The 25,805-nt window shown below is 39.1% G+C and overlaps 1 protein-coding gene across 1 annotated transcript in view; it reads right to left on the reverse strand.

The window, feature by feature from the left end:
• LOC134538377 (uncharacterized) overlaps window positions 1–25,805 on the reverse strand; it is a 182,287-nt gene that overhangs the window by 4,574 nt on the left and 151,908 nt on the right. Inside the window, exons 5-6 of the mRNA XM_063379650.1 lie at window positions 5,366–5,440; window positions 1,581–1,697 (exon numbers count right to left, since the gene is read on the reverse strand). Coding sequence (XP_063235720.1) covers window positions 1,581–1,697; window positions 5,366–5,440 — 192 coding nt within the window. The remainder of the gene's footprint in view (window positions 1–1,580; window positions 1,698–5,365; window positions 5,441–25,805) is intronic.

Consider the following 25,805-nt stretch of genomic DNA (forward strand, 5'->3'; position numbering starts at 1 on the left):
TATTGTCGAGTTTGCGAGAAAAATATTCCGTGTGCAAGTGAGTCAAGACAAGTCTTCATGTCTTTTGGATTACAAAAGAAAGGCCTAAAACAACAACTTATAACAGTGGCCAGTAGCAGTAATTATACTTCAGAAGGCAAACAAAAAAAATTAATATGAATTTATGTAAAGTATTGCTTGCGAGTAATATTCCTCTTCATAAACTTACAAATCCTACATTCAAAATTTTTCTGCGAAAATATTACTTGAATAAAAATATACCAGACGAATCAACTTGACATTTTACCTACATGTTGAGGGAAGAAATACGCAATGAACTCCCGGATAGAATTATTTGGATTTCAACTGATAAAACTACCGATTGTTGTGGCCGCTACATTGCGAATTTAATTGTCAGTTCATTAAGACTTAGAGCCTTCTGCTCCCTATCTGGTTGCCTGCAAAGAACTTGAAAAGACAAATTTGTGAATGAGGGTATTAAAAAAAATATTTCCTGAAGCTTCTGCAGATGAAAGAGTGTTTATATTTCTCTCAGATGCTTCTCCCTATATGATCAAGGCAGCCAAATCTCTTCAAGTATTTTATCTCAATTTGATTCATGTGACATGCTTTGCTCATGGAGTACATCGACTCGGTGAAGAAGTACGATCCACGTTTGGAAATGTAAACAAACTGATTTCGCCAACAAAAAAAAAAGTGTGACATAAGGCACCTGCTCGCATTAAGGCTTATAAAGAAAAACTGCCAAATATCCCTTTATCTCCTGAATCAGTGGTAACTCGATGGGGTACATGGATCGAAGCTGTACTGTTTTACAAGGAACATTACGAGGACATCAAAAGTGTACTAAATGACTTCGATAGTGCAAAGGCTATGGCAATTTGTAAGTCTAAGGAAGCATTTAACGATTCTCGTATTAAAAATCACACACTTTTCCCATATACCTGCGAGTATTAAAAAGCTTGAAACTTAAGGTTTGGCATTGACTGAATCAATTCAGTTAATGAATAAAATCCATCAAATGAACTCCACATTGCCAGATTTGTTCCCGTGTACACTTAAAGAAAAGTTTTAAAAAATTTTGAGCTAAAACCCAGGCTTTGAACCTTTGTGTCAAATTGATAGTTTTATTAATGGGACAGGTGAACTTTTGCCAGAAACAATAAATACTGCCCAGTTACCTCAGTGGATTTGGAACTGTCTTTTTACAATAAAAATATTTTGAGTGATCGAAGGCACAATTTTAGTAACGAAAATTCGGAACAATACCTGATTGTTAACGTCTACAAGAATACAAAATGTTGAATAATTACTGTCAATATCTTACTAATTATATGTGATTTTGAAGTAAAAAAATAACTAAAGACTAATATTTTTTATCATTTAAAGTCACATATTTTGACACTTTTCATGCATATTTCAAGCATTTTTCATGCATATTTGCATGCATATTTCAAGCTTTTTATGTTGCATATAATCCGGTCTCTATCTATAACTAATACGCAAGAAGTTTCACTTCTGTCGCACAGTGGACTCCACGATGATGTTGGTATTCCTGGAGCGGTCAGGGAAGCACTCACCTCCTGCTGCAGCTGGTCCTTCTCGGCGGAGACCGAGGTGACCTGGCGCACAGCCTCCTGCCGCGCGCGCTCCAACCCCCGGCGGGCGGCCTCCGACTGCGAGGCCTGCAGCCTCAGCTGCAGCACACGCCACCAACACACACGTGCGTGCGCCGTCCGTCCCCGCCTTCCCATTGTTCCCTCCTACCTCCTCCTTCAGCCCACCGTGTTCCGCCACGGGTCACAGGGCTTCCGACAGTGGCGGCACCGTCTATACTTTGGGGAGTGGCTTTACCTGAGGTGGGCCCCCCCCTTGGGGAGGTAAACAGAATAGTCACCGAGAAAAGACATTCTCAAACCAACCAGGAACCTAAATTTTCACAAAAAAATTAATAATAATAAAGATGAATTTAACGTCATTAAAATCCAAATAAATCGTGTTTCCATTATACAGAATGTCCATAAAACGAATGCCCCAATTTCCACAGTTTCATTTAGACTATTTACAACTAATCATTCATCAAATAGAAGGTAAACTAACCTAGTTTTTAAAATTTTTTATTAACTAATGTTCAATATGTGCACCTTTAGTTTTACAACACACATCCAACCTAAAGTCCCAATTCTTTCCACACTTTGGTCAACACGTCCATAGCAATTGGAGCAATGGCCTCTTCAATTCTGTGTCTTAACTCTGGCACGTCATTAGGTAGCGGCGGAACGTAGACGGAAATTGTCGCATGGCGTTTAAGTCACGTGAATGCGGAGGCCAGCGGAAAAGATCTCTGTCGTGTGGACCATTATGACCAATCCAACAGTCAAGAGACTTCGACGGTCAACCACTCTCGTACAGTAAGATTCCAATGGAGAGGGGCTCTCTCCTGTAGCCAAATAAAGTTTACACGTTCACCCTCTACTAATTGGGGATAGAGCCATTCTTTCACGTTGCAAGCGAGAAAACAACAAAGCAGTATTCGCTTACCTGAAACTGTTAAAAGAGTTACCTACTCTTTAATCGTGACCTTGAACCAACACACACCATACAACGCATTCAGTTGATACAATTTTATAATTGGAATGTTCTTTTATGGACAGACTGTTTAATGCTATGGTTCTACAATTTAATGACAATCTTTTACTTTACAGGTGCGACGGTATAGTGAAATAGCTCGCACGGGCCGCTGGGTGCCACAATTATACAACACTGGGATTTTCATTCCCGTGGAAGTGGATTCGAATCCTGGTTCTAATTTCAGGCAAATTATGGGATGGGACCTTACTTAAGTTTTTAATCCAGAACCTTCAAAACCAGGGCAATGCCGGATTATCATTTTTTTCCTTCGGATAATTTACCCATAATATAGTTTTAAGGGGATCACCAAATGTTAAAATGCAAAACGTTAACACGTTAAAAAACAGGAAACTAGAGATCTGCAAGTATTAGAAAAATATTCGTAATTCATAAATAATTTGATCTTATATTCCAAATTTCAAATCAAATAATTTAAACGAAAGAAAGTAACACGTATAAAGCCAAGAAGTTTTATTGAGAAATTTGGGTTGGTTTTCTGCAACATGTTTTTATAGGTAACAAAACATTTGTGATTATAATTAAAAGTACTCTTATTTTTATGTATAATATCAGTTAATCGACTATGCAATTTCCACACAACTAAAAATTTATCCGGTTCAAGAAAAAGCACTGCCATTTTTTTTAATTGTGATTTACACTACTCTATTGTGGTTCCATGTCAATTTTTCAATTTTTTTTCATTTTACTGTACCTATTTTACATCTGTTTGATGTTAAAGAAGGTTTTACAAAATTTTGGAATTTTACTGGTAAAATATGCAATATTCTTGAATAACTTGACATTTGATTCGAATTAAAAAACAAAACAGATTTGCAGAAACCAACACGAAACACTGTTCAGAATTGAAAACTGACAGTAACGATAAACTCCGAGCGAACTAAAACGCAGGCAACGCAGTAATGCTACCTGGTGGCCAAGTTCAACAGCTGGGATCCACCCGAAATGTACACAAACGGCTCGGTTGGGGCAGGATTTGAGAACGCCGGATTAAGATCTTTCACTGCATAGGCATGGCCGATCCTTTCACTAATTTCTCTGTATTATAATTTCAGTTTCGGACTCTGAAAAGCTTTATCTTGGCGAGATAAAAAAAGATAAAATAATTCCCCCACTCAGGATTTGAATATTTGATTGGCCCATCCCGTGTTGTAAGTTAAAACTGGAGTTATGCCATTTATGGTTGAGTTGAGTTCTGGGCAGTTGTTGACGGGAATTTCAAGCTCACAGATTAAATGGAATTTAACTGTTTTTACATGCAATTTAAAGTCAGAGCGCACAAAAAAGTTAAGTACTTTTCAAAAAATGGCCATAACATCAAGGTCTTGCTACAGGTAGGTGAGTCAAACAGATGGATGGTGACACATAAGCCAAGTTAATAACAGCCATGTGTAACAATAACTGCCTAATTTAAATGAAAAAAGATAAATTGCAACTCATTTATGATGCAACTACTGAAGTACTGGGTAATGTAGATTATGAGAATGGCAACTTCTTTAAAATACAAATGGACAATCATTTTATACGGCACAGAATATCTTGGCCAAAAATTGTATCACGTAAGTTGCTACCCTATCCTACAGTCTTGTTTGATTCTCCCTATACTCATAAATTTTGCCAAAGCTGCAATCACAACTGGCATAAAAATTATTAAGATGGATAATAGAACCAAAGAAAGAGGTAACTGATGAATTTCCAGCATGGCGGAAGAGGTTAAGGGATAAATGTATCAACAAGTGGAGTACTTCAAAGACTGCTAACACCCGCCTGTGCTAGGCGAGTTATTTCACTCAAAATAATTAATGTCTGATAATTTCTGGGAAGACGTAGTTCTCACAGCAGTAGAGATGAGACATACAATGATGGATATGTGAATCACTACAAGTATATTGGTTTTCCCAACCAGAATTAGATCGAAGCCAAACAAAATACAGAAATATTTACAGAAATATTACGGCTAGTAAATAAATTGCCAGCTCTGTTAGAAATTAGAGCTTCTCTGAGGGGGAGGGGGGGGGGGGGGGAACCAAAGCAACACAACTCAAATATGAAAGCAATTATAATGTGGCCTAATTACTGATTTCTAACGAGTATTAAATAAGATACCTAATGGTTACTGTGACAACTCATGTGTGACTAGATTGATACTTACGAAAACAGCACAGTAATGATTTACTCTTAAAAATTCGCTAATCCTGTAAATTATAAACTATCATTTTAAATTGGTTGTGTAAGCTAGAAACAAAAAAAAATATTTTTTTTTGCACAAAGGTAAAAATTCATGATCTGATTTGAAACCGAATAAGAGCCGAGAGGAATGACTGGTGATGGGGGAAACAAGTCATAAATTTGATATGTGACTTTCATTTAATGTTTTACTGTTGCTAAAACGAATTAAGTGCAAAGAGATTAATGCTTTTGAAAGCAGCTTAGCAGACTCATAATTTTCACACAGATTAAACACATAAACGTGCTGCGGCATTAAAAACTCAACCTAAGTATTGCAGAAAATGCCACGGTGCTGGGTTTCCCTTACTTTCACCAAAGCAAAGCCTTCACTGCAGTTATTACAACACAAAATAGACCTCAACCCATTCCAAAGACTTAAAAGATAATTTATAGCATAAACTTATTGAAATTAACTACTTAATGATAAAACCACACACACCTGCACCAAATACCATTCAATTGTACAATTACGGAAACGCGATATTACCTGTCGGTAAGCTTCGTTCTTCTGTTTTTCCAACTTCTCTTTCCACAAAGCAAATTTTTCTTTTTCTGCACGCAACTGTAAAACAATAATTAATATGTATTACAAACACAACAAACATAAATACTGTGTACTCTTCAAGATTTTGAAAGAACCAAGTAATTTGTTATTATTGCTCAGTACAAAATAATAAAATTGTGTAGCATTTTTTCACAAGATGACTTGGCAGTGGACCAAGTATTAATGAACGAATATCTTGATTTTTTTTCTTTACAATTGTATTATTCAAAACTAAATTTGATAAATGTAATGTTATATGTTCTGGACATATACAGGGACATGCACATTTATGTTCTATGGAATCATTATATTTTATTGTAGAAACAATTTTGATCTACTAGTGTTTCTGAGTAGTATAGGAATGGGCGTCCGGAAACTGGCTTCTGGCTGTGGTGCCTGTGGTGCCGACCACCATATTGGATTGTGACGTCACGGCGGCCATCTTGGATGGTTGTGACCTTGACCTTTGACCTTGACCCCGGCGGCCATTTTGGATCCGCCATCTTGGATCCGCCATATTGGATGACGTCATTGTGTTCTAAAAAATTCCGGTGATGTGTTTTCCGCAATTTTGGAATATGACGTCACCGTTACAATTTTCGTTACGGCCTCCATCTTTAACTTTTTTATTTATTATCCGATTTTAATGAAATTTTTTTTAAAAAATATAAAAAAATTGAAATAATAAAATTTTAATAAAATACTTATAAAAAATATACATTAACGACACGGAGGTCAGAGTCCTCGGTTCGAACCCGGTGAGGGCAAAAAAAATTAAAAATGGCGACAGGCTCCTTCCTTAATGGTGGCTGCAGGCAGACTGACTCCCACCACTTTTCTTAAAGCAGATATATCGTCACCTAGTATGACGTCATGTCCGCCATCTTGTCTTCGTTGCTGGAGACCACCATCTTGTTTTCGTCGGCGAGAGTGCGCTGACGCCATGTTAGTTTAGTTCTTATCCGCTAGAGTGCAGTAATCATTTATTACTAAGGTGCCCGCCATCTTGAAATTTGGACGCCATATTGAAAATCCGTAATTATTTAGCTAGAAATTCGGGAAAAATTTCTAAATTCGTTAAATAAATCACTCATTAATTTACATATTGATTCGATCCGCTCCTGTCCTTGGTTCGATACTTGATCGATGCAATAATGTTTAATTTTATGTAAAAAATAATAAATTCAATAAACCATGTTCAACATTCGTAAAGAGACTCTAAATCCTCTACGACCACCATCCTATCAGACATCAAGACCACCATATTGGAAATGCGTAATTTTAATGCTAGAGATCCGGGAAAAAGTTCAGAAATCATTAAATAAATTTCCGATTAATAAACTGATTAATTAGATCGACTAAGGTCTTTGGTACGATCCCAGGCCGATACAAAACAACTTTAATATTTTAAAAAAGCACCACTAAAGTGTAAGGTTCGAGGAATTAAACACCGCAAGTTCTTTTACAAACATAATATTTATTACATAATTTCTATTCTACTACAGGATCACTTACGAAAGCCAGCAATCTTATAATCATTTAGTTCCGCAGCGGTGTGAAATGACTAATTCTTAGCTCCAATCGGTTTATACTAGACAGAGTCCAGCCAGAACCTTTACAGACATAGTCCACCTCTTCTTGACAGAGTTTCTGGATACCGTTTTTAACAGTTTGCTTCACATCGTTAGAACTGTAAATTACTGCAGCCGATGTCTTGAATGCACACTTCTTCACTTTGTCATCGAACGGATATGGCTTTCCATGTATACAGTCCAACCACAAGTTATATTTCAAAGGTCCGTTTGTTGCTACATCATCAGTAAGCTGATTGATTATCTTCTGTCTGATATCGTCAAGAAAATTACAAATGTCCTTCGACTCACCGAACGTATTTAGATAATAGTAGTCTTTCAAAGTTCCACGAAATGCAGACTGCGCCAAGTAGAAGCCATTATCGTTCACTTGTAATGCTCCGTACACAGTCTTAGGTTTAGTTCCATGTTCAGACGTCATAACAATCGGTTGCTGGGCATCTGTTTTTTTGGTTGTACGCTTTCGTGTCTCCAATCTAAAGCGAGGAGCCGAAATGTCGGCAGGTAGTTCAGCAGTAGGAGCACAGACTCCACCTTTACATTTTTTCGCATGATGTCGCAAACTGTCAATTCGAGTAAACCATTTAAGGCACTCATCACATCGAAACTTCATGCGAGAAGGATTCTTCGTGCATTTGCTCCGCTCATGTCTTCGTGCATCATGGGAAAATGCGAACGACGTATCACAATAGCTGCAAGGATACCGTGGTGATGAAGACGATCCTTTCAGACCCGATCCAGATACAGACATTGCAACAGTAGTACCATTTCCAGGCATTCTCTTATGCACATCGATGCATCGTTGTTGCGCCGAAACCTTTACTTTCTGCCGCACAGCAGGACCTTTGCATGCCTTCATGTGCGTTTTCATATTATCTTTTCTGGCAAACTGCTTATGACATTTCTCACAAACAAACATTTTACGATATAGGTTCTTGGCACATTCGCTCCTCTCGTGTCGCCGGGCATTGCTGTTGTTTGAGAAAATCTTGTCGCAGTAACAGCACCGATGTTCGCTAGTTGTCAAATCAGCATCCATTGAAGTCTCCATCGAGGTCGTATCGTCGATCGTCGTGGTTTCCTGCACATCCAGCTCAGTAGTCATTAAGCTATCTTCTGCTGGTGGTATCACATCTGTTGAAATCTCCTCCAATGTCGACGTCGTCGTCGTTGCCAACGGGATCTGCTCCACCATTGTCGTCGCTAACGTCAAGGTTCCCGTAGACGATGGTACAACGTCCATCGAGTTCGGCGTTAAAGTCGGTAAAGATGCCATCGAGTTCTCAAGAACAGGTAATTACACGACTTATGCACCAGATGAAATAATCTAGGTGATCCTTACACCGTCGACGACAGTAACAAACTGAGCGACCTGCTGTCTAGGACTCGCTTATATACATGCACCGGATGGAATAATACGCAAGTCAAATCAAGAACCATTTACTATAATACTAGAGTCAAACAACATTAAAAATAGAAGGACCATCAACGAAAAGGCAGCACATTTGGAAGCACCGACAACGAAAAGGCAGCACATTTGGAAGCACCGACTACGATAAGGCAGCACATTTGGAAGCACCGACTACGAAAAGGCAGCACATTTGGAAGCACCGACTACGAAAAGGCAGCACATTTGGAAGCACCGACTACGAAAAGGCAGCACATTTGGAAGCACCGACAACGAAAAGGCAGCACATTTGGAAGCACCGACTACGAAAAGGCAGCACATTTGGAACCACCGACAACGAAAAGGCAGCACATTTGGAAGCACCGACAACGAAAAGGCAGCACATTTGGAAGCTCCATCAACAAAAAAAGGCAAAAAGGAAGCACAAGTTACGAGATCTATGTCTTAGCTAGAAATCAGAATGCAAGAAATAAAAACATTAAATTCTTATAATTTAAATTATTTATTTTATTGCTTTACACTATACAAATGCAAGTAAAACAAGCCATTATTGTATGTAGCCAGCATTCCTCAGTTCCTTGAGTATGAAGGATATTTCTTTGATGCACGAATAGTTTCCTGCACAAAGCGAACCATGTAGAAGTCTTAGCCGGTCAACCAATATGTTTGGATCTTTCCATGATGTGTAATCATTCTCTTCTACCACCATCTTCCTTGCACCTTTATAATTATTATGATCTCTGGTGTCTTCCGTTTTACCACCAACCGCAGGGTAACTTTCATGTTTGAGACGGTGATCATCACAAGCTTGATCAGATTTATTTAATATATCACGTCGTTTCCATCGTTTCGGTCTCAGGACACCGCCATATTCTTCAATCTTGGCAGCTTTAGGTGCTTCATCATAGTCTATGTCTTTGTAAACAGCCTCAGAGTCACTGTAAAAATCACCGTAGAAGGAATCGTCTTCACCCAATTTACCGTAATAATTCGATGTTGATGATGTTGAAGTGTCTTCATCGTCTTCATGCTCCCTTTTTAGGAGTCCATCATTTTTACAAAGTAGGAAAGATCTACTTGAATTCGGCTGGAATATATTCTCACTTTTCACGTTAAGGATTCTTCCATTGTCTTCATTCTTCCATAAATCATCAACCTCCTTCAATTTAAGTTCGTTGTCGAGATCGGAAGAGCCAAGAAAATTATTGGCGTAATGCAGATCACTCTTCCTTAGGCTAGTAGATTCATCGTTGTCCTCTAGCCTGTACGCAGGCTTGGCGCTACAAGTTCTGCCATGTCTTTTTAGGCTCTCTCTCCGCGTAAACGACTTGCTACATCTAACACAACTTATCATATTGCGCAGTGGATTTTTAACACAGTCATTCTTCTCGTGTTGTCTTTTATTCTTTCTCAAGATAAACTCTTTACTGCAAAACTTACACCTATGTTCTTTCGATACAGCGTCAGATCCCAAATCGGAATTCATATTAGTTACTGAGACTAACGTCAGATACCAATTGAGTGTTTTAAATTAGATCCAATACTTAAATAGAAATATTTTCATATTTCATCAGCGAGAATTAATATATCTCATGCAAAAGTACTTTATGCATGTAGTTCTGCTTTTCAACAACAGATGTCGCCACATGTTGCTTGCAGGTAAATAATATTTAGTTCTTTTATGCGGGATGCGGGATGCTCACTAACGATCGCAAAAGAAGGATGGCTTCGCTAGACTCCAAGGAAAAGGAAGTTCGTCTTGCATGTTGGTGCTCCACAGATGTCTCATGGCGTAATATTAATTTGACTGAGTAATGATATTTTTTAATTCCACCTGATAAAAATATTGCAAGTTTTGATTTAGTAGCAGAAATTATCGAATTAAATGTAACTCCAAATAAAATGACATGTCTCATTAGTCAAAAAAAAATCCATGCAGACAGCGGTTTCTCAGAATAGTCAGAAACACTTGAAGAAACCACAGGAATGATTGCAAGAACACGGGAAAAACCATCAAAATACTGACAAGAATAATCAGGAGCACACGGGAAAAACCATCAAAATACTGACAAGAATAATCAGGAGCACACGGAGAAAACCATCATAATATTAACAAGAATAATCAGGAGCACACGGAGAAAACCATCATAATATTGACCAGATTAATCAGAAGTACTCAGAGAAAACCACCACATGTTTTCTTTGGTATCATAAAATTACAGGAAAAAATATTTAAAAATAAAAATAAATTAATAAAAAAAATGCATAAACAGTTTCTGCTAGCTTGTAAACTTATCATTGTTGAGCAAAGATAGAGTTCTTGTACAAGCCAGAAATTTATGTATTTTTTTTATTAATTTATTTTTATTTTTAAATATTTTTTCCTGTAATTTTATGATACCAAAGAAAACATGTGGTGGTTTTCTCCGAGTACTTCTGATTAATCTGGTCAATATTATGATGGTTTTCTCCGTGTGCTCCTGATTATTCTTGTTAATATTATGATGGTTTTCTCCGTGTGCTCCTGATTATTCTTGTCAGTATTTTGATGGTTTTTCCCGTGTGCTCCTGATTATTCTTGTCAGTATTTTGATGGTTTTTCCCGTGTTCTTGCAATCATTCCTGTGGTTTCTTCAAGTGTTTCTGACTATTCTGAGAAACCGCTGTCTGCATGGATTTTTTTTTTTGACTAATGAGACATGTCATTTTATTTGGAGTTACATTTAATTCGATAATTTCTGCTACTAAATCAAAACTTGCAATATTTTTATCAGGTGGAATTAAAAAATATCATTACTCAGTCAAATTAATATTACGCCATGAGACATCTGTGGAGCACCAACATGCAAGACGAACTTCCTTTTCCTTGGAGTCTAGCGAAGCCATCCTTCTTTTGCGATCGTTAGTGAGCATCCCGCATCCCGCATAAAAGAACTAAATATTATTTACCTGCAAGCAACATGTGGCGACATCTGTTGTTGAAAAGCAGAACTACATGCATAAAGTACTTTTGCATGAGATATATTAATTCTCGCTGATGAAATATGAAAATATTTCTATTTAAGTATTGGATCTAATTTAAAACACTCAATTGGTATCTGACGTTAGTCTCAGTAACTAATATGAATTCCGATTTGGGATCTGACGCTGTATCGAAAGAACATAGGTGTAAGTTTTGCAGTAAAGAGTTTATCTTGAGAAAGAATAAAAGACAACACGAGAAGAATGACTGTGTTAAAAATCCACTGCGCAATATGATAAGTTGTGTTAGATGTAGCAAGTCGTTTACGCGGAGAGAGAGCCTAAAAAGACATGGCAGAACTTGTAGCGCCAAGCCTGCGTACAGGCTAGAGGACAACGATGAATCTACTAGCCTAAGGAAGAGTGATCTGCATTACGCCAATAATTTTCTTGGCTCTTCCGATCTCGACAACGAACTTAAATTGAAGGAGGTTGATGATTTATGGAAGAATGAAGACAATGGAAGAATCCTTAACGTGAAAAGTGAGAATATATTCCAGCCGAATTCAAGTAGATCTTTCCTACTTTGTAAAAATGATGGACTCCTAAAAAGGGAGCATGAAGACGATGAAGACACTTCAACATCATCAACATCGAATTATTACGGTAAATTGGGTGAAGACGATTCCTTCTACGGTGATTTTTACAGTGACTCTGAGGCTGTTTACAAAGACATAGACTATGATGAAGCACCTAAAGCTGCCAAGATTGAAGAATATGGCGGTGTCCTGAGACCGAAACGATGGAAACGACGTGATATATTAAATAAATCTGATCAAGCTTGTGATGATCACCGTCTCAAACATGAAAGTTACCCTGCGGTTGGTGGTAAAACGGAAGACACCAGAGATCATAATAATTATAAAGGTGCAAGGAAGATGGTGGTAGAAGAGAATGATTACACATCATGGAAAGATCCAAACATATTGGTTGACCGGCTAAGACTTCTACATGGTTCGCTTTGTGCAGGAAACTATTCGTGCATCAAAGAAATATCCTTCATACTCAAGGAACTGAGGAATGCTGGCTACATACAATAATGGCTTGTTTTACTTGCATTTGTATAGTGTAAAGCAATAAAATAAATAATTTAAATTATAAGAATTTAATGTTTTTATTTCTTGTATTCTGATTTCTAACTAAGACATAGATCTCGTAACTTGTGCTTCCTTTTTGCCTTTTTTTGTTGATGGAGCTTCCAAATGTGCTGCCTTTTCGTTGTCGGTGCTTCCAAATGTGCTGCCTTTTCGTTGTCGGTGCTTCCAAATGTGCTGTCTTTTCGTTGTCGGTGCTTCCAAATGTGCTGCCTTTTCGTTGTCGGTGCTTCCAAATGTGCTGCCTTTTCGTAGTCGGTGCTTCCAAATGTGCTGCCTTTTCGTAGTCGGTGCTTCCAAATGTGCTGCCTTTTCGTAGTCGGTGCTTCCAAATGTGCTGCCTTTTCGTAGTCGGTGCTTCCAAATGTGCTGCCTTTTCGTTGTCGGTGCTTCCAAATGTGCTGCCTTTTCGTTGATGGTCCTTCTATTTTTAATGTTGTTTGACTCTAGTATTATAGTAAATGGTTCTTGATTTGACTTGCATATTATTCCATCCGGTGCATGTATATAAGCGAGTCCTAGACAGCAGGTCGCTCAGTTTGTTACTGTCGTCGACGGTGTAAGGATCACCTAGATTATTTCATCTGGTGCATAAGTCGTGTAATTACCTGTTCTTGAGAACTCGATGGCATCTTTACCGACTTTAACGCCGAACTCGATGGACGTTGTACCATCGTCTACGGGAACCTTGACGTCAGCGACGACAATGGTGGAGCAGATCCCGTTGGCAACGACGACGACGTCGACATTGGAGGAGATTTCAACAGATGTGATACCACCAGCAGAAGATAGCTTAATGACTACTGAGCTGGATGTGCAGGAAACCACGACGATCGACGATACGACCTCGATGGAGACTTCAATGGATGCTGATTTGACAACTAGCGAACATCGGTGCTGTTACTGCGACAAGATTTTCTCAAACAACAGCAATGCCCGGCGACACGAGAGGAGCGAATGTGCCAAGAACCTATATCGTAAAATGCTTGTTTGTGAGAAATGTCATAAGCAGTTTGCCAGAAAAGATAATATGAAAACGCACATGAAGGCATGCAAAGGTCCTGCTGTGCGGCAGAAAGTAAAGGTTTCGGCGCAACAACGATGCATCGATGTGCATAAGAGAATGCCTGGAAATGGTACTACTGTTGCAATGTCTGTATCTGGATCGGGTCTGAAAGGATCGTCTTCATCACCACGGTATCCTTGCAGCTATTGTGATACGTCGTTCGCATTTTCCCATGATGCACGAAGACATGAGCGGAGCAAATGCACGAAGAATCCTTCTCGCATGAAGTTTCGATGTGATGAGTGCCTTAAATGGTTTACTCGAATTGACAGTTTGCGACATCATGCGAAAAAATGTAAAGGTGGAGTCTGTGCTCCTACTGCTGAACTACCTGCCGACATTTCGGCTCCTCGCTTTAGATTGGAGACACGAAAGCGTACAACCAAAAAAACAGATGCCCAGCAACCGATTGTTATGACGTCTGAACATGGAACTAAACCTAAGACTGTGTACGGAGCATTACAAGTGAACGATAATGGCTTCTACTTGGCGCAGTCTGCATTTCGTGGAACTTTGAAAGACTACTATTATCTAAATACGTTCGGTGAGTCGAAGGACATTTGTAATTTTCTTGACGATATCAGACAGAAGATAATCAATCAGCTTACTGATGATGTAGCAACAAACGGACCTTTGAAATATAACTTGTGGTTGGACTGTATACATGGAAAGCCATATCCGTTCGATGACAAAGTGAAGAAGTGTGCATTCAAGACATCGGCTGCAGTAATTTACAGTTCTAACGATGTGAAGCAAACTGTTAAAAACGGTATCCAGAAACTCTGTCAAGAAGAGGTGGACTATGTCTGTAAAGGTTCTGGCTGGACTCTGTCTAGTATAAACCGATTGGAGCTAAGAATTAGTCATTTCACACCGCTGCGGAACTAAATGATTATAAGATTGCTGGCTTTCGTAAGTGATCCTGTAGTAGAATAGAAATTATGTAATAAATATTATGTTTGTAAAAGAACTTGCGGTGTTTAATTCCTCGAACCTTACACTTTAGTGGTGCTTTTTAAAAATATTAAAGTTGTTTTGTATCGGCCTGGGATCGTACCAAGGACCTTAGTCGATCTAATTAATCAGTTTATTGATCGGAAATTTATTTAATGATTTCTGAACTTTTTCCCGGATCTCTAGCATTAAAATTACGCATTTCCAATATGGTGGTCTTGATGTCTGATAGGATGGTGGTCGTAGAGGATTTAGAGTCTCTTTACGAATGTTGAACATGGTTTATTGAAATTATTATTTTTTACATAAAATTAAACATTATTGCATCGATCAAGTATCGAACCAAGGACAGGAGCGGATCGAATCAATATGTAAATTAATGAGTGATTTATTTAACGAATTTAGAAATTTTTCCCGAATTTCTAGCTAAATAATTACGGATTTTCAATATGGCGTCCAAATTTCAAGATGGCGGGCACCTTAGTAATAAATGATTACTGCACTCTAGCGGATAAGAACTAAACTAACATGGCGTCAGCGCACTCTCGCCGACGAAAACAAGATGGTGGTCTCCAGCAACGAAGACAAGATGGCGGACATGACGTCATACTAGGTGACGATATATCTGCTTTAAGAAAAGTGGTGGGAGTCAGTCTGCCTGCAGCCACCATTAAGGAAGGAGCCTGTCGCCATTTTTAATTTTTTTTGCCCTCACCGGGTTCGAACCGAGGACTCCGAACTCCGTGTCGTTAATGTTTGTTTTTTATAAGTATTTTATTAAAATTTTATTAAATTAATTTTTTTATAATTTTTAAAAAAAATTTCATTAAAATCGGATAATAAATAAAAAAGTTAAATATGGCGGCCGTAACGGAAAATGCAACGGTGACGTCATCATCCAATATGGCGGAAAACACATCACCGGAATTTTCGAGAACATACAATGACGTCATCCAAAATGGCGGATCCAAGATGGCGGATCCAAAATGGCCGCCGGGGTCAAGGTCAAAGTCACAACCATCCAAGATGGCCGCCGTGACGTCACAATCCAATATGGTGGTCGGCACCACAGGCACCACAGCCAGAAGCCAGTTTCCGGACGCCCATTCCTATACTACTTTTCTGAACTTTCATCCCTCACTACCGTACCTATAGTTACACGATCCGCACCGTACTGCAATGAAATGAAAAATAACCTTACCACGTCATTCCTAGAGCTGCTAAAAATTACTTTACTCATATGAAATTGAATTTTGTAAAAATATTTTTACAATGAACTACAATGGGATGATAAAGTGAGACGCTTGCTGGTTTTAGCACGGTATCGCCTGTAAGCTCAAGGCTATATGATATTCGAGCGGTGACCATAACATTAAGATAAAGAAAGGCGTAAATGAAAGTCCCTCGAGTGCTTCCAAGAATATGTACCGGGTGTTATTCCGGAAATATATATATATTTTTCTGTCACATTCACTTTTTGAAAATACAGCGGGAAATATAAAATACGTAAACAGAACGACTCTTCCGCCCCTCAGAGTTGACACCGGTATGGCAGCGGGAGCAGTTTCAAATAGCGCGCGAGCGCGTGTGTGTGTGTGTGTGTGTGTGTGTCAGGAAGCCTACGATTCACTCGTCCTTCTGGACATACCCAAATACTCACGTTGGCAAGCCTTCTTTTCACAGACGAGAGAGCCAAACCCGAAGTTCATGCTTGGTTTTTTTTTCCCCGTTCTATCTCATTGTATAAACCGGCGTGGCATTAAATTTTGCGGTTGATTAGGATAGGTTAGCTACATTATAAATACTTTAAAACATTGTGGATGGTTGGTTATATCAGGTAAGTATAGCTACATTAAAAATACTGTAAAATCATTTTATGGTTGCTTAACAAATATAACATTTTAATATGTAGCTATCCAGGGCTAGGAAACCGTTTACATGATTTCACAGTATATTTAATGTAGCTATCCAAACCAAATCAACCGTCCACAATGTTTTAAAGTATTTATAATGTAGCTAACCTAACCTAATTGACCATTAGTTATCATGAGTTGTATATTTATTTACAATGAACCAAAAAACAACCGAAGATGCACGATCGGGAGTTCGGCTCTCCCGTCTGTTGAAAGAAGGCTCGCCAACGCGAGTGTTCGGGTATGTCCAGAAGGACGAGTGAATCGTAGGCTTCCCGTGTGTGTCCAGGCAGGTTAGCGACGACACTGCCGCCTGGCGGCGAGTGTGGGAAAGCCGGCGGCCGACGGGCGCCACGCCGAGAGAGATCCGTCACCGTCCCGGTCCACGAGGCAGCATCCCGGGCTTGCGCGCCGAGACCCGCTCAGAGACACGGCTTCTGGAGGGAGACAGGAAAAACCCCCGAGGCCCCGCTTCGGAAGAGGGGGGGGGGGGGGGGGGGGGAGGGAATTGTAGCGGTGTCAGTTTATGGAAAACATTCAAGAATAAGCTGACAGCGGATGAGTAGTTCTGTTTCCGTAGTCCGTTTTTACGGGTACGACGTGAGCTTTTTTAGAATAATTGTTGGGGCATGAAACACAAGGTGCAGATTTTTGAAAGCATTCAAGCAACTTGCATTACTAGGGACCGGAAAAATTCGCGGTTTCGATGGTCTTCATAGGATAGACTGCACATTCTCCTGTACACTGGGAAAATAACGCAAGTTCATTGGTTGTTGACTTGTAAGTAGTTTCAGCTGGTTTGTCTGTGATTCGATCCTTCTTTGCTTGAGGGTTTATAATTGGTTGAGATTCGTCAAGATGAACAGTAAGCCAATAGCAAAATTATCTAAGAGGTATATGTGTTAGAATTCTAGCCTATCGCCGAATGAATCCGCGAATTTTGCAGGTCTCTATGCATTACAAATCATCTTCATTTCTCCGCCATATAATGTTATGATTACCGCTGGAAATCTAATAGTTTTCCTTATGTCTTGCGCTTAGAGGCGATATCAAGACTAGCGTCTCTCGCCACTGGGCCCCTTTAGATCCCTGACTTCAGCGCATGGGTTTACACTAGAGACTAGGGAAATATACAGATGGAGCATAAGCTCCGAATATAGCCGAGGGGGGTATCAGCTGTACCTGTACTGGAGGTTAAATTGGAGAGAAAAAAATGGCAACTCACATCATTACAATTGTATTATGAAGATTCGTTTTGGAATTTTTAATATCAACTATCTAAGTTTCTTACGAACATCTTAACAACAGTCGTTAATAAATGCAAACTAGAACAGCTGATACACATATAAACCAAAATCCGCCATTTTGGTACGTAAAAATCAGAAACAAATGGGGGGAAAAAAACTGCTTCACGACTGACGCCTAATGCTCCATCTGTATCCTTTGCTAATCTCTAGTTTACACTCAGAATAGACAATCGCAAGTCTATAGCTAATACAAGTCTTTGGAAACGTTACAAATTATGTGATTAGAGTCTTAATATTACAGTTGTGTTATCCGCGGTTTTCATTTTTTAATTGTGAAGGGTTTGAAAAGTTGTGCATTAAGTAACGTGGAGGGGATTCAACAAAAATGTATGCCCTAAGGTCGTTAGTTTCTCTCGCAAGCGCGGCTCAGAGGAGACCAAGTTCACGGACTAATGACTGGCACAGACTGACAAGTGTATTCCGCGGATAGGGACATCGTTTGGACTACACTACAAGTAAATAGCGACCACTGTTGCCAGATTAACTCCACCCAGCTTCTTAACATTAAAAGTTTTAATTTGTATTCCACATTTAATTAAAATAAGTTTTAAGTTCGTATATTTATGACTTAGTGTTTATTGAACGTACTATTATCACAGTTGTAGTCATTCTGTCAAAAAAAAATTCAATGCTAATTCCCATTATTATTTCACAGGAGAAACTGTTGCAGAACGTCACTATTTATACCAGTAAGAAGTCAGGTTCGAAATGATAGCCCAATTAACACAGTCTTGTTTAATAACTATTATATTAATTAAATAACAACTTTAGTCCACAGACACACTCCCCACTCGACAGTGGCTCTACTTTCTGCTTGTTTCTTGCCTCACACCTCTGTCCTAACACCCTGCCTCGCGCTACTCACTCACTCGACGCACGCAACATAGTCCCGATGCACCGATGCCCCGTCTCTCGTCGCCTACTTTCGCTCGCCAAGGGGTCACTTGCCTTCTTCACTTCACTTCACTGCCCTGGAGGCCGGCAAAGCCACTTTTATAAACTCCGCAGCCCCCCTTCTGGAATAGTCTTGTGCACTTTCCAAGTGTCACGTCATCAAGGTCGACTTGGTACCCGAAGAACAACGACGTCCTAGTTACACCACTTCACGCAGGTTGGGATCTGGGAATGTGCCGAACACTCCAGCGCCACAGATAGTTCTCCGGTATCAGCGAGAAGGAGCAGTGGAAGGGGGATGCAAAGAGGAGGGGGGAAGATAGCGAGGCGCCTTTGCTAATAGGATTAGGCATGTAAAGATAATGGACCGCGTCCCACACGCAGGCAAGCGCGCGGGATGGCTAGCGAGCTTCTCCCTAGAGGCTCGTAGTAGTAATAATAAGTCACGAAATACCAAACACTGTATTGGAACTCAGTCATGCAAAGTAAAACGACATCCTCCTGGGTGAGTCCGAATTCGACCAACATTCGGTCAAATTATGACTAAAATTTGAGTTGAAAGAAATTTTTCAATAACTTCAAAAGCAAACTGTAAAAAAAACCTACCAGAACCAAGTTTTAAATAAGGCATTTCTTCATGATGAAAAGATGATCAAAAATATGATCTAGAATGCCAAAATTCAGCACGTTGTCTTGCTTATGTGTACAGCTGTAGGACATCAAACATTACAGAATTTACATAAATCACTTCTGTGCTTTCCACAGCCATCTACACATCACACACACACACACCCACACACACACAGGGCTCAGGTGCCGTTAAAACATTTGAGTTAGGCCATTAAAATTTCCAAAACTTCCTTAAAACCCTTTCCTGCCTGGCGGTACTTGTGAGTCCCACAATGTTTAAAGCCCCATAGAAATAGTGTGTGCATGTCTGAAACCACATGCTGCCTGTCGGGACCTCTGGGTCCCTGTATAGCTCCGCTCTGCCAGTTTTCGAAGAAGTTCGATTGACAGCCAAGAGGTTGCAGCACTAAAACGGCAGCACTGCACCAGTCTGGAGCGCCCCTTTTTTTGTTTGTTGAGCTGGACATATGATAAATGCCTGTCAGGACTTAAAAGTCCCATCATTAAAAAATATATTAAATATAAATAAAAAAATTTGGAAAAAATTATGGCCTCCTTTTATGCCTACTTAAATATAAAAATAAAATTACAAAATTCAATTTTTTTACATTTCTAGGCAGGAAAGGGTTAAAGACGTCTGGGTGGCACTCTGCAAAAGTTTAAAGAAAATCGAAGGTGGTCCAGTTGGAGCCATTTGGTGAATTGACACCAGGAAAAGTTGTGACTTCAAGAACAGTTGTGACACCAAGAACAGTTGTGACATCAAGAACAGTTGTGACACCAGAAACAGTTGACACCAGGAACAGTTGTGACACCAGGAACAGCTGAGACACCAGGAACAGTTGTGACACCAGGAACAGTAGTGACACCAGGAACAGCTGAGACACCAGTAACAGTAGTGACACCAGGAACAGCTGAGACACCAGTAACAGTAGTGACACCAGGAACAGTATTGACACCAGGAACAGTTGTGACGCCGGGCCACAGAGAGACTCCAGCCTAACCCGCGGTGACCCTCCAGGAGCCGACGAGAGGCCGGCAGTCCCGGGAAAGCGAGCGCCAGTCGCACGGGAACACGTCCAGCCTGACCCCGCGAGTGAAAACAGGCGTAAGGCATGACGCGACATGGCACGACGCGAAAGCAGGGTCGAGGTGTTCAAGGCCGCGCCGGCGTCCAGGGCGCGAGTCGTAACTCGGCGAGAAAGTTAAAACAGCCGTGGAAAAAGAAAATCGTATTTTTCACTCCTACACTCTAAAAAAATGTTTTGTTTTTGACGTGACAACGTCTAATAAATCGATGAACGCCGGCTGCACGCACGAAAAAGTGTCCTGTTACGCTGTCGGCGAGTGCAGTAATAATAGGTTATGTTACAATTGACTAAAAAATTATGGTGTTTCATATAATTGATGATAGATATTTGATTACAGTTTATTCATATGAAAACTTGTTCATAATTATATTTAAAATTTATAGCTAAACGCCAGTTTTTAAAATTAATTTCAAGACATCTACACGTGAACTGTTTCGTCGACTGTTTATAAAGTCAAGTGAAAAGTTAATGTGGTTTTCATTGCTTATTACAACAATTTCGGCAATAAAGGTTTAATTATTCTTGCATTTTAAAAATCTGATTACTAGTATAATTCCAAGTATTTATTCTTTTATTATTAAAACAAAAAAAAAACAATTTTATTCATAAAAGTATGCAATCATTTCATCAATGTTTTATGACGTTGTCACGTTAAACTATCGTCCGTAAACCGACTTTACAGACAACCAATTTTTTTTACAAGGATATTCCTTGGAAAAACTGTTGCCAACGATATCACTTGTAAAATTGCATGGCAAGATTTTGTACTATATGAATTTTTTCAAAGATCTGCCTTGTAGCTTTACAAGTGATGTCACTGGCAACAGGTTTTCCAAGGATTTTCCTTGTAAATAGTACAATTTTTTACAGTGTAGGCCGAAGAGATTCTTTACTTTCGGATAGTTTTGTATTCCTTTCGCAAATATACATATTTTAAGTATCAAATTTCTCTGACTTTTCCAAGCTTCCTGACAAAAAACAAATATATACAGACCGATACAAAATTGTCATAATATTTGTGATAGTTTTTGTTTTTAAATTTAATTTCATTTGTAATCCACGTTTTATTGCCACCCTTTGATTTTTGGAGCTAATTTTTTTTCATAGATTTAACGGAAAACTATCAAGATAGCATTGCATTCAAAATCAAAACTAACAACTTACGGGGGAGTGAACCGAGAACCGAATGACGCCGCGTTGATCTCAACATTTTTTAGGCGGTAACAATAATTCTCCTTCGTTGAAGCAAAGATCACACATTAAAAGATTGTCAAAGACCATAAAACATACGTAGTCTAGTGACAGCACATTTACAGCTGTAGTCATTCCCAAAGATTAATTCAGTAAAAGACGGCAATGGATTCACGGGGGGAAAAAAGGTGTTTCAATTAAATATATACTATGCTTTAACAAAGCCGAATTTTTTGCAAGTTAAATGACAGAAAATTGTTATGTTAAAAAAAATTGGTTGTCTGTAAAGTCGGTTTACGGACGATAGTTTAACGTGACGTCATAACAAAACATTAATGAAATGATTGCATACTTTTATGAATAAAATTGAATCATTTTTATTGAATTATCACTATTTTGTATGGATACAAAGAAGGAGTGAAATTAAATCTACAATTTAATTGATAAATTTACTTTTATTTGCACTCATTAATTCAAATATGTTTATTACTTTAACGAAGAGATTATTTAAACTATAACTTTTATACATGTTTGCTATTTAACTTCTTTCAATCTGTGTTATTCTGTTAAGGATAAGACGATGATAGGAAAAGTAGGAAACGAATGGGAGTGTTTCGAGTTTAATGTGCCTCGAAAAAGTCAAATCTATGGTTGATCCAATCGAGTGGAAGAGAGATAGATGCGGCGCAAGCGTACAATGAGCGTAACGGGACACAGTGTAACGGGATAATGTGCGTAACGGGACACTGTTTCGTGCGTGCAGCCGACGTTCATCGGTTTATTAGACGTTGTCACGTCAAAAAAAAATAATATTGAGATTAAAATAGCGTCTTTTTGCCCCTATCTTTTCCTGTAACAATCCTTCAGGTGTCACGCCGTACCGGCCGCCGAAGTACAGTTGTTGTTCGAGGCTACGGAATTACCCCGTGTAGTTTCTGACGGGCTGAAAATAGATAAACGTTTGTGGGAAAAGAAATGATGATGGTGGATTTGAAGAGGGGGGGGGGGGGGGGGGGTGTGGAGGTGCCAGGCAGCGACCGGCAAATGGGGAAACCAATTTCGGAAGCCGTGTGAAACGACCACTCGCTTCATAATGGTGATAAGTTGATGGTGCCGCCTGGCAGGTCACAACACAGCTCACATTTCCCACCACTTGTTTCGAGGGAGGCTTGCAACTTTGCCATATAGTGCGGGGGCTACATAGTTCGATGGAAACGCTTTTAAAAAAAAACCTAGCATTGTAATGACGCCGGTTCTTGTATCTACGTATCGCTTGCCAAGCACTGCATGATCAAAGTATTTTGAAACGGGTATAGCACTCGGAGAAGACTTGACTACGTATACGATTGTAGCGTAGGTGTCGTGAAGGATTGGGTGCGAACCAGCTGTTGGCTTAAGAATTGATAGAAGTGGTTATATATTTTTCTAATAATAATGGGAAGCACCAACAAAACAATGTGTTTTTGGCGTGTAATATTTCCTTGGAAAAAACAGGTTATGACAGATCACGAAAGGAGCAGGGTATAAGGAATTATTAGCATAATGTCAAGAAGCGATAAGATACTTAGAAGAAAATTGCACTATACATATATAGTTCTGATCGGAATCCGAATGTAAATGTTAACTGTACAGAAATTTTATGTTATTCAGAATATATTACATTATATGGAACAGAATTTATATATCAAATTTAAATATTTGTTATTCTAATTTGTGTACGAATTCTAGGTTACGAGCTGTGATTTGTAATTTTTAGGTTCAATCGTAACCATATTCTGGTATTTCAAGTTGGCACATAACTAATATCACCACTCATAAAAATGCTACACATAGAACCAATTAAACATCGGAAACGATTTCTCACAGAAATTCACTTCAAAATGCAGACAATCCCTTCAAGTACGAAAATTCCGCTTATATGACAAGGCTGCATTCTCGCCAGTTATCATTGGCTGAAATTATCGTACGGTCATTTGCGTACACTGTAAGTTTACAATTTCAAAAAAAAATTTTTATTGTGTATCCGCATTCAACGATCGCACTCTTCGCCAACGCACTGCCAGTTCGCAAGGCGTCAACAAAAGAGGGTCCTTACACGAAAAAAGTGTTACCACTTGAATCGTCAAACAATCAAGTATACATATGGTCAATAATTTTCTATTTCGTGCGGAAGACTAGATATCTTTCGTTCCCGTGCCCTCAATGCGTATTATCCATTTCGACACATGGCCTTTCCCAGGTTAGGACTGCAGTCAGAAGTTCTCCGCTACTCATTTTTTTTTGTAACTTTTGTATGTAGCCTACATACAAACACGTGCCATAAATGATATTCACAGCCGAGTTCTTACTCCTTCGCAACATTAAAAAAAAAAAAAAAAAAAACTCGGAAAGACCTTCGTACTTTTAACCATTGCAACAAAAACCATACTCAACCACATAATTTCAAGTAGAACATACCAACAGTATGTACCACACAACAGCATGTTACCGTCTTACTGGAGAAATACGTATAAAAAGGTCAAAATTGTTTTTTTTTTTCATCTGCTAGGATGTTGAGTGTCAAAAAAATTTTGATTTTATATTTGCTCTTGCCTAATTATTCACAAAAAATATTTTCTAATATCACAGAACTGAAGTTCATTATAGTGGATCGCCTTTCTAATCGCATTGCACTTTATTAAAAAAAAAAACCAGATTACCCTGGAACGTTTTTTTCCTAGAAAGAACAGATGATTCAGATGCAGAAAGGTCGGTTTTCATGTGGGCCTTCTTTCAAATACTTTGACAAATTGCATCGATTTTTTTCCCCTTTCATTAATAAAAAAAAGGTGGGGCTGTGTCGGGACACACAGCCGTTGTTTTAACGTGAAACGTCTATGTCGTCGAGTCGCTCTTAGTGAAATAAAGTGAAATCAAAACGAGATATTGACTGCGTACTAAAACTTTGAACCCAAAACAGACATATTTCGACAAACATTTGACGACAATTTTGTTTAACATAGCCGGTTTCATTTTACCTGTCTGAAATTTCATATTCCCCGAAAGTAATTCTTACTTTTTTACGTATAATGCTTTCACAGTAGCTGTGTAAATGGTGTTTGCAAACAACGTGTGATTGGCAGAGTTCGTAAACAAACATCATGAGTTCATTTGCCAGTGAAATTTGGGGGGTGGGTGGCCACCAATGGTTATATATTTTTGAGAACTGTTGAATTTGAAACAAATTCAAGACACACAGACTTATCAACCTTAATGTTCACATCCCTCGGTTCGGAGACGTGTTCGGCAGATGTGTGGGGGCTATCTCCACTCGACATGGCCACTGGTGCAGGCACAACAGCGGCGGCTCTGAGACGCCCCAGAGACAGTCTCATTGCTCGGCGTCTGTGCGTGGCCCGTGGCCTCCTCTCTACAGCCATGGGCGTGGCTGACTCTTTATTTAATACTTTCTATAGGCTTACTTTACATTTTTACATGTGAATACTGTCCACAATACACTATTTTTTGCTTGAATCGATCGACCTAAATAATAAACTCTATACACAAGCACACGTCTGGGTCGTGAGCTGCACTGAGTGGAAAGGAGCGAGAGCGCCGGTTCTGACCAATGTTTCCCCGCCAACCCGCCCGCCCGCGACGCAAACACGAGGTCGTATCAGCGAGCTGAATATACACCTTAAATAACGACACCGCTCTTAAGTCTCCGAGACTAATAGTTAGCTAATTATTAATGCAAGACGACACAGGGCTTTCTTTATGTTACGGTACAAATTTCTGTTCTGGTACCCCTATGTTTCAGTGTGTTTTTTTAAAAAAAAGTTTCACGTCAAAAATTAAGGACTTTTAATCACCATAGTTCAACATTAAGAACTAATAGGGGCCCTTAAATATCTGATTGGAAACTAAGAACTTTTAATGACCGTACTGACACTGGTAGAATTTTATGTATGTCTAATCCCTCTGTTAGGCATTTTGTAAGAAAAAAATTAATGCAAACAAAATTAATATCTCCAGAAAAAAAAAGAGAGAGAGAGAGTGGCTGGAAGATAACAAATCACTTCGCGCACTAGCCTAAATATTATCAGATATCAGTTACGGAGAAGCCATTGGGGTCGAGTTTCAGATCGCTCGACTCCCGAGCAAACGCCTTTTTTTTTTTGTGTGTGGAGGAGGGGGAGGGATGTAAGAGGGAAGAACCACTTTGCCCGCCGTTTTCTTTCAA

Source organism: Bacillus rossius, chromosome 13, assembly GCF_032445375.1.
Source record: "Bacillus rossius redtenbacheri isolate Brsri chromosome 13, Brsri_v3, whole genome shotgun sequence".
Classification (NCBI taxonomy): domain Eukaryota; kingdom Metazoa; phylum Arthropoda; class Insecta; order Phasmatodea; family Bacillidae; genus Bacillus; species Bacillus rossius.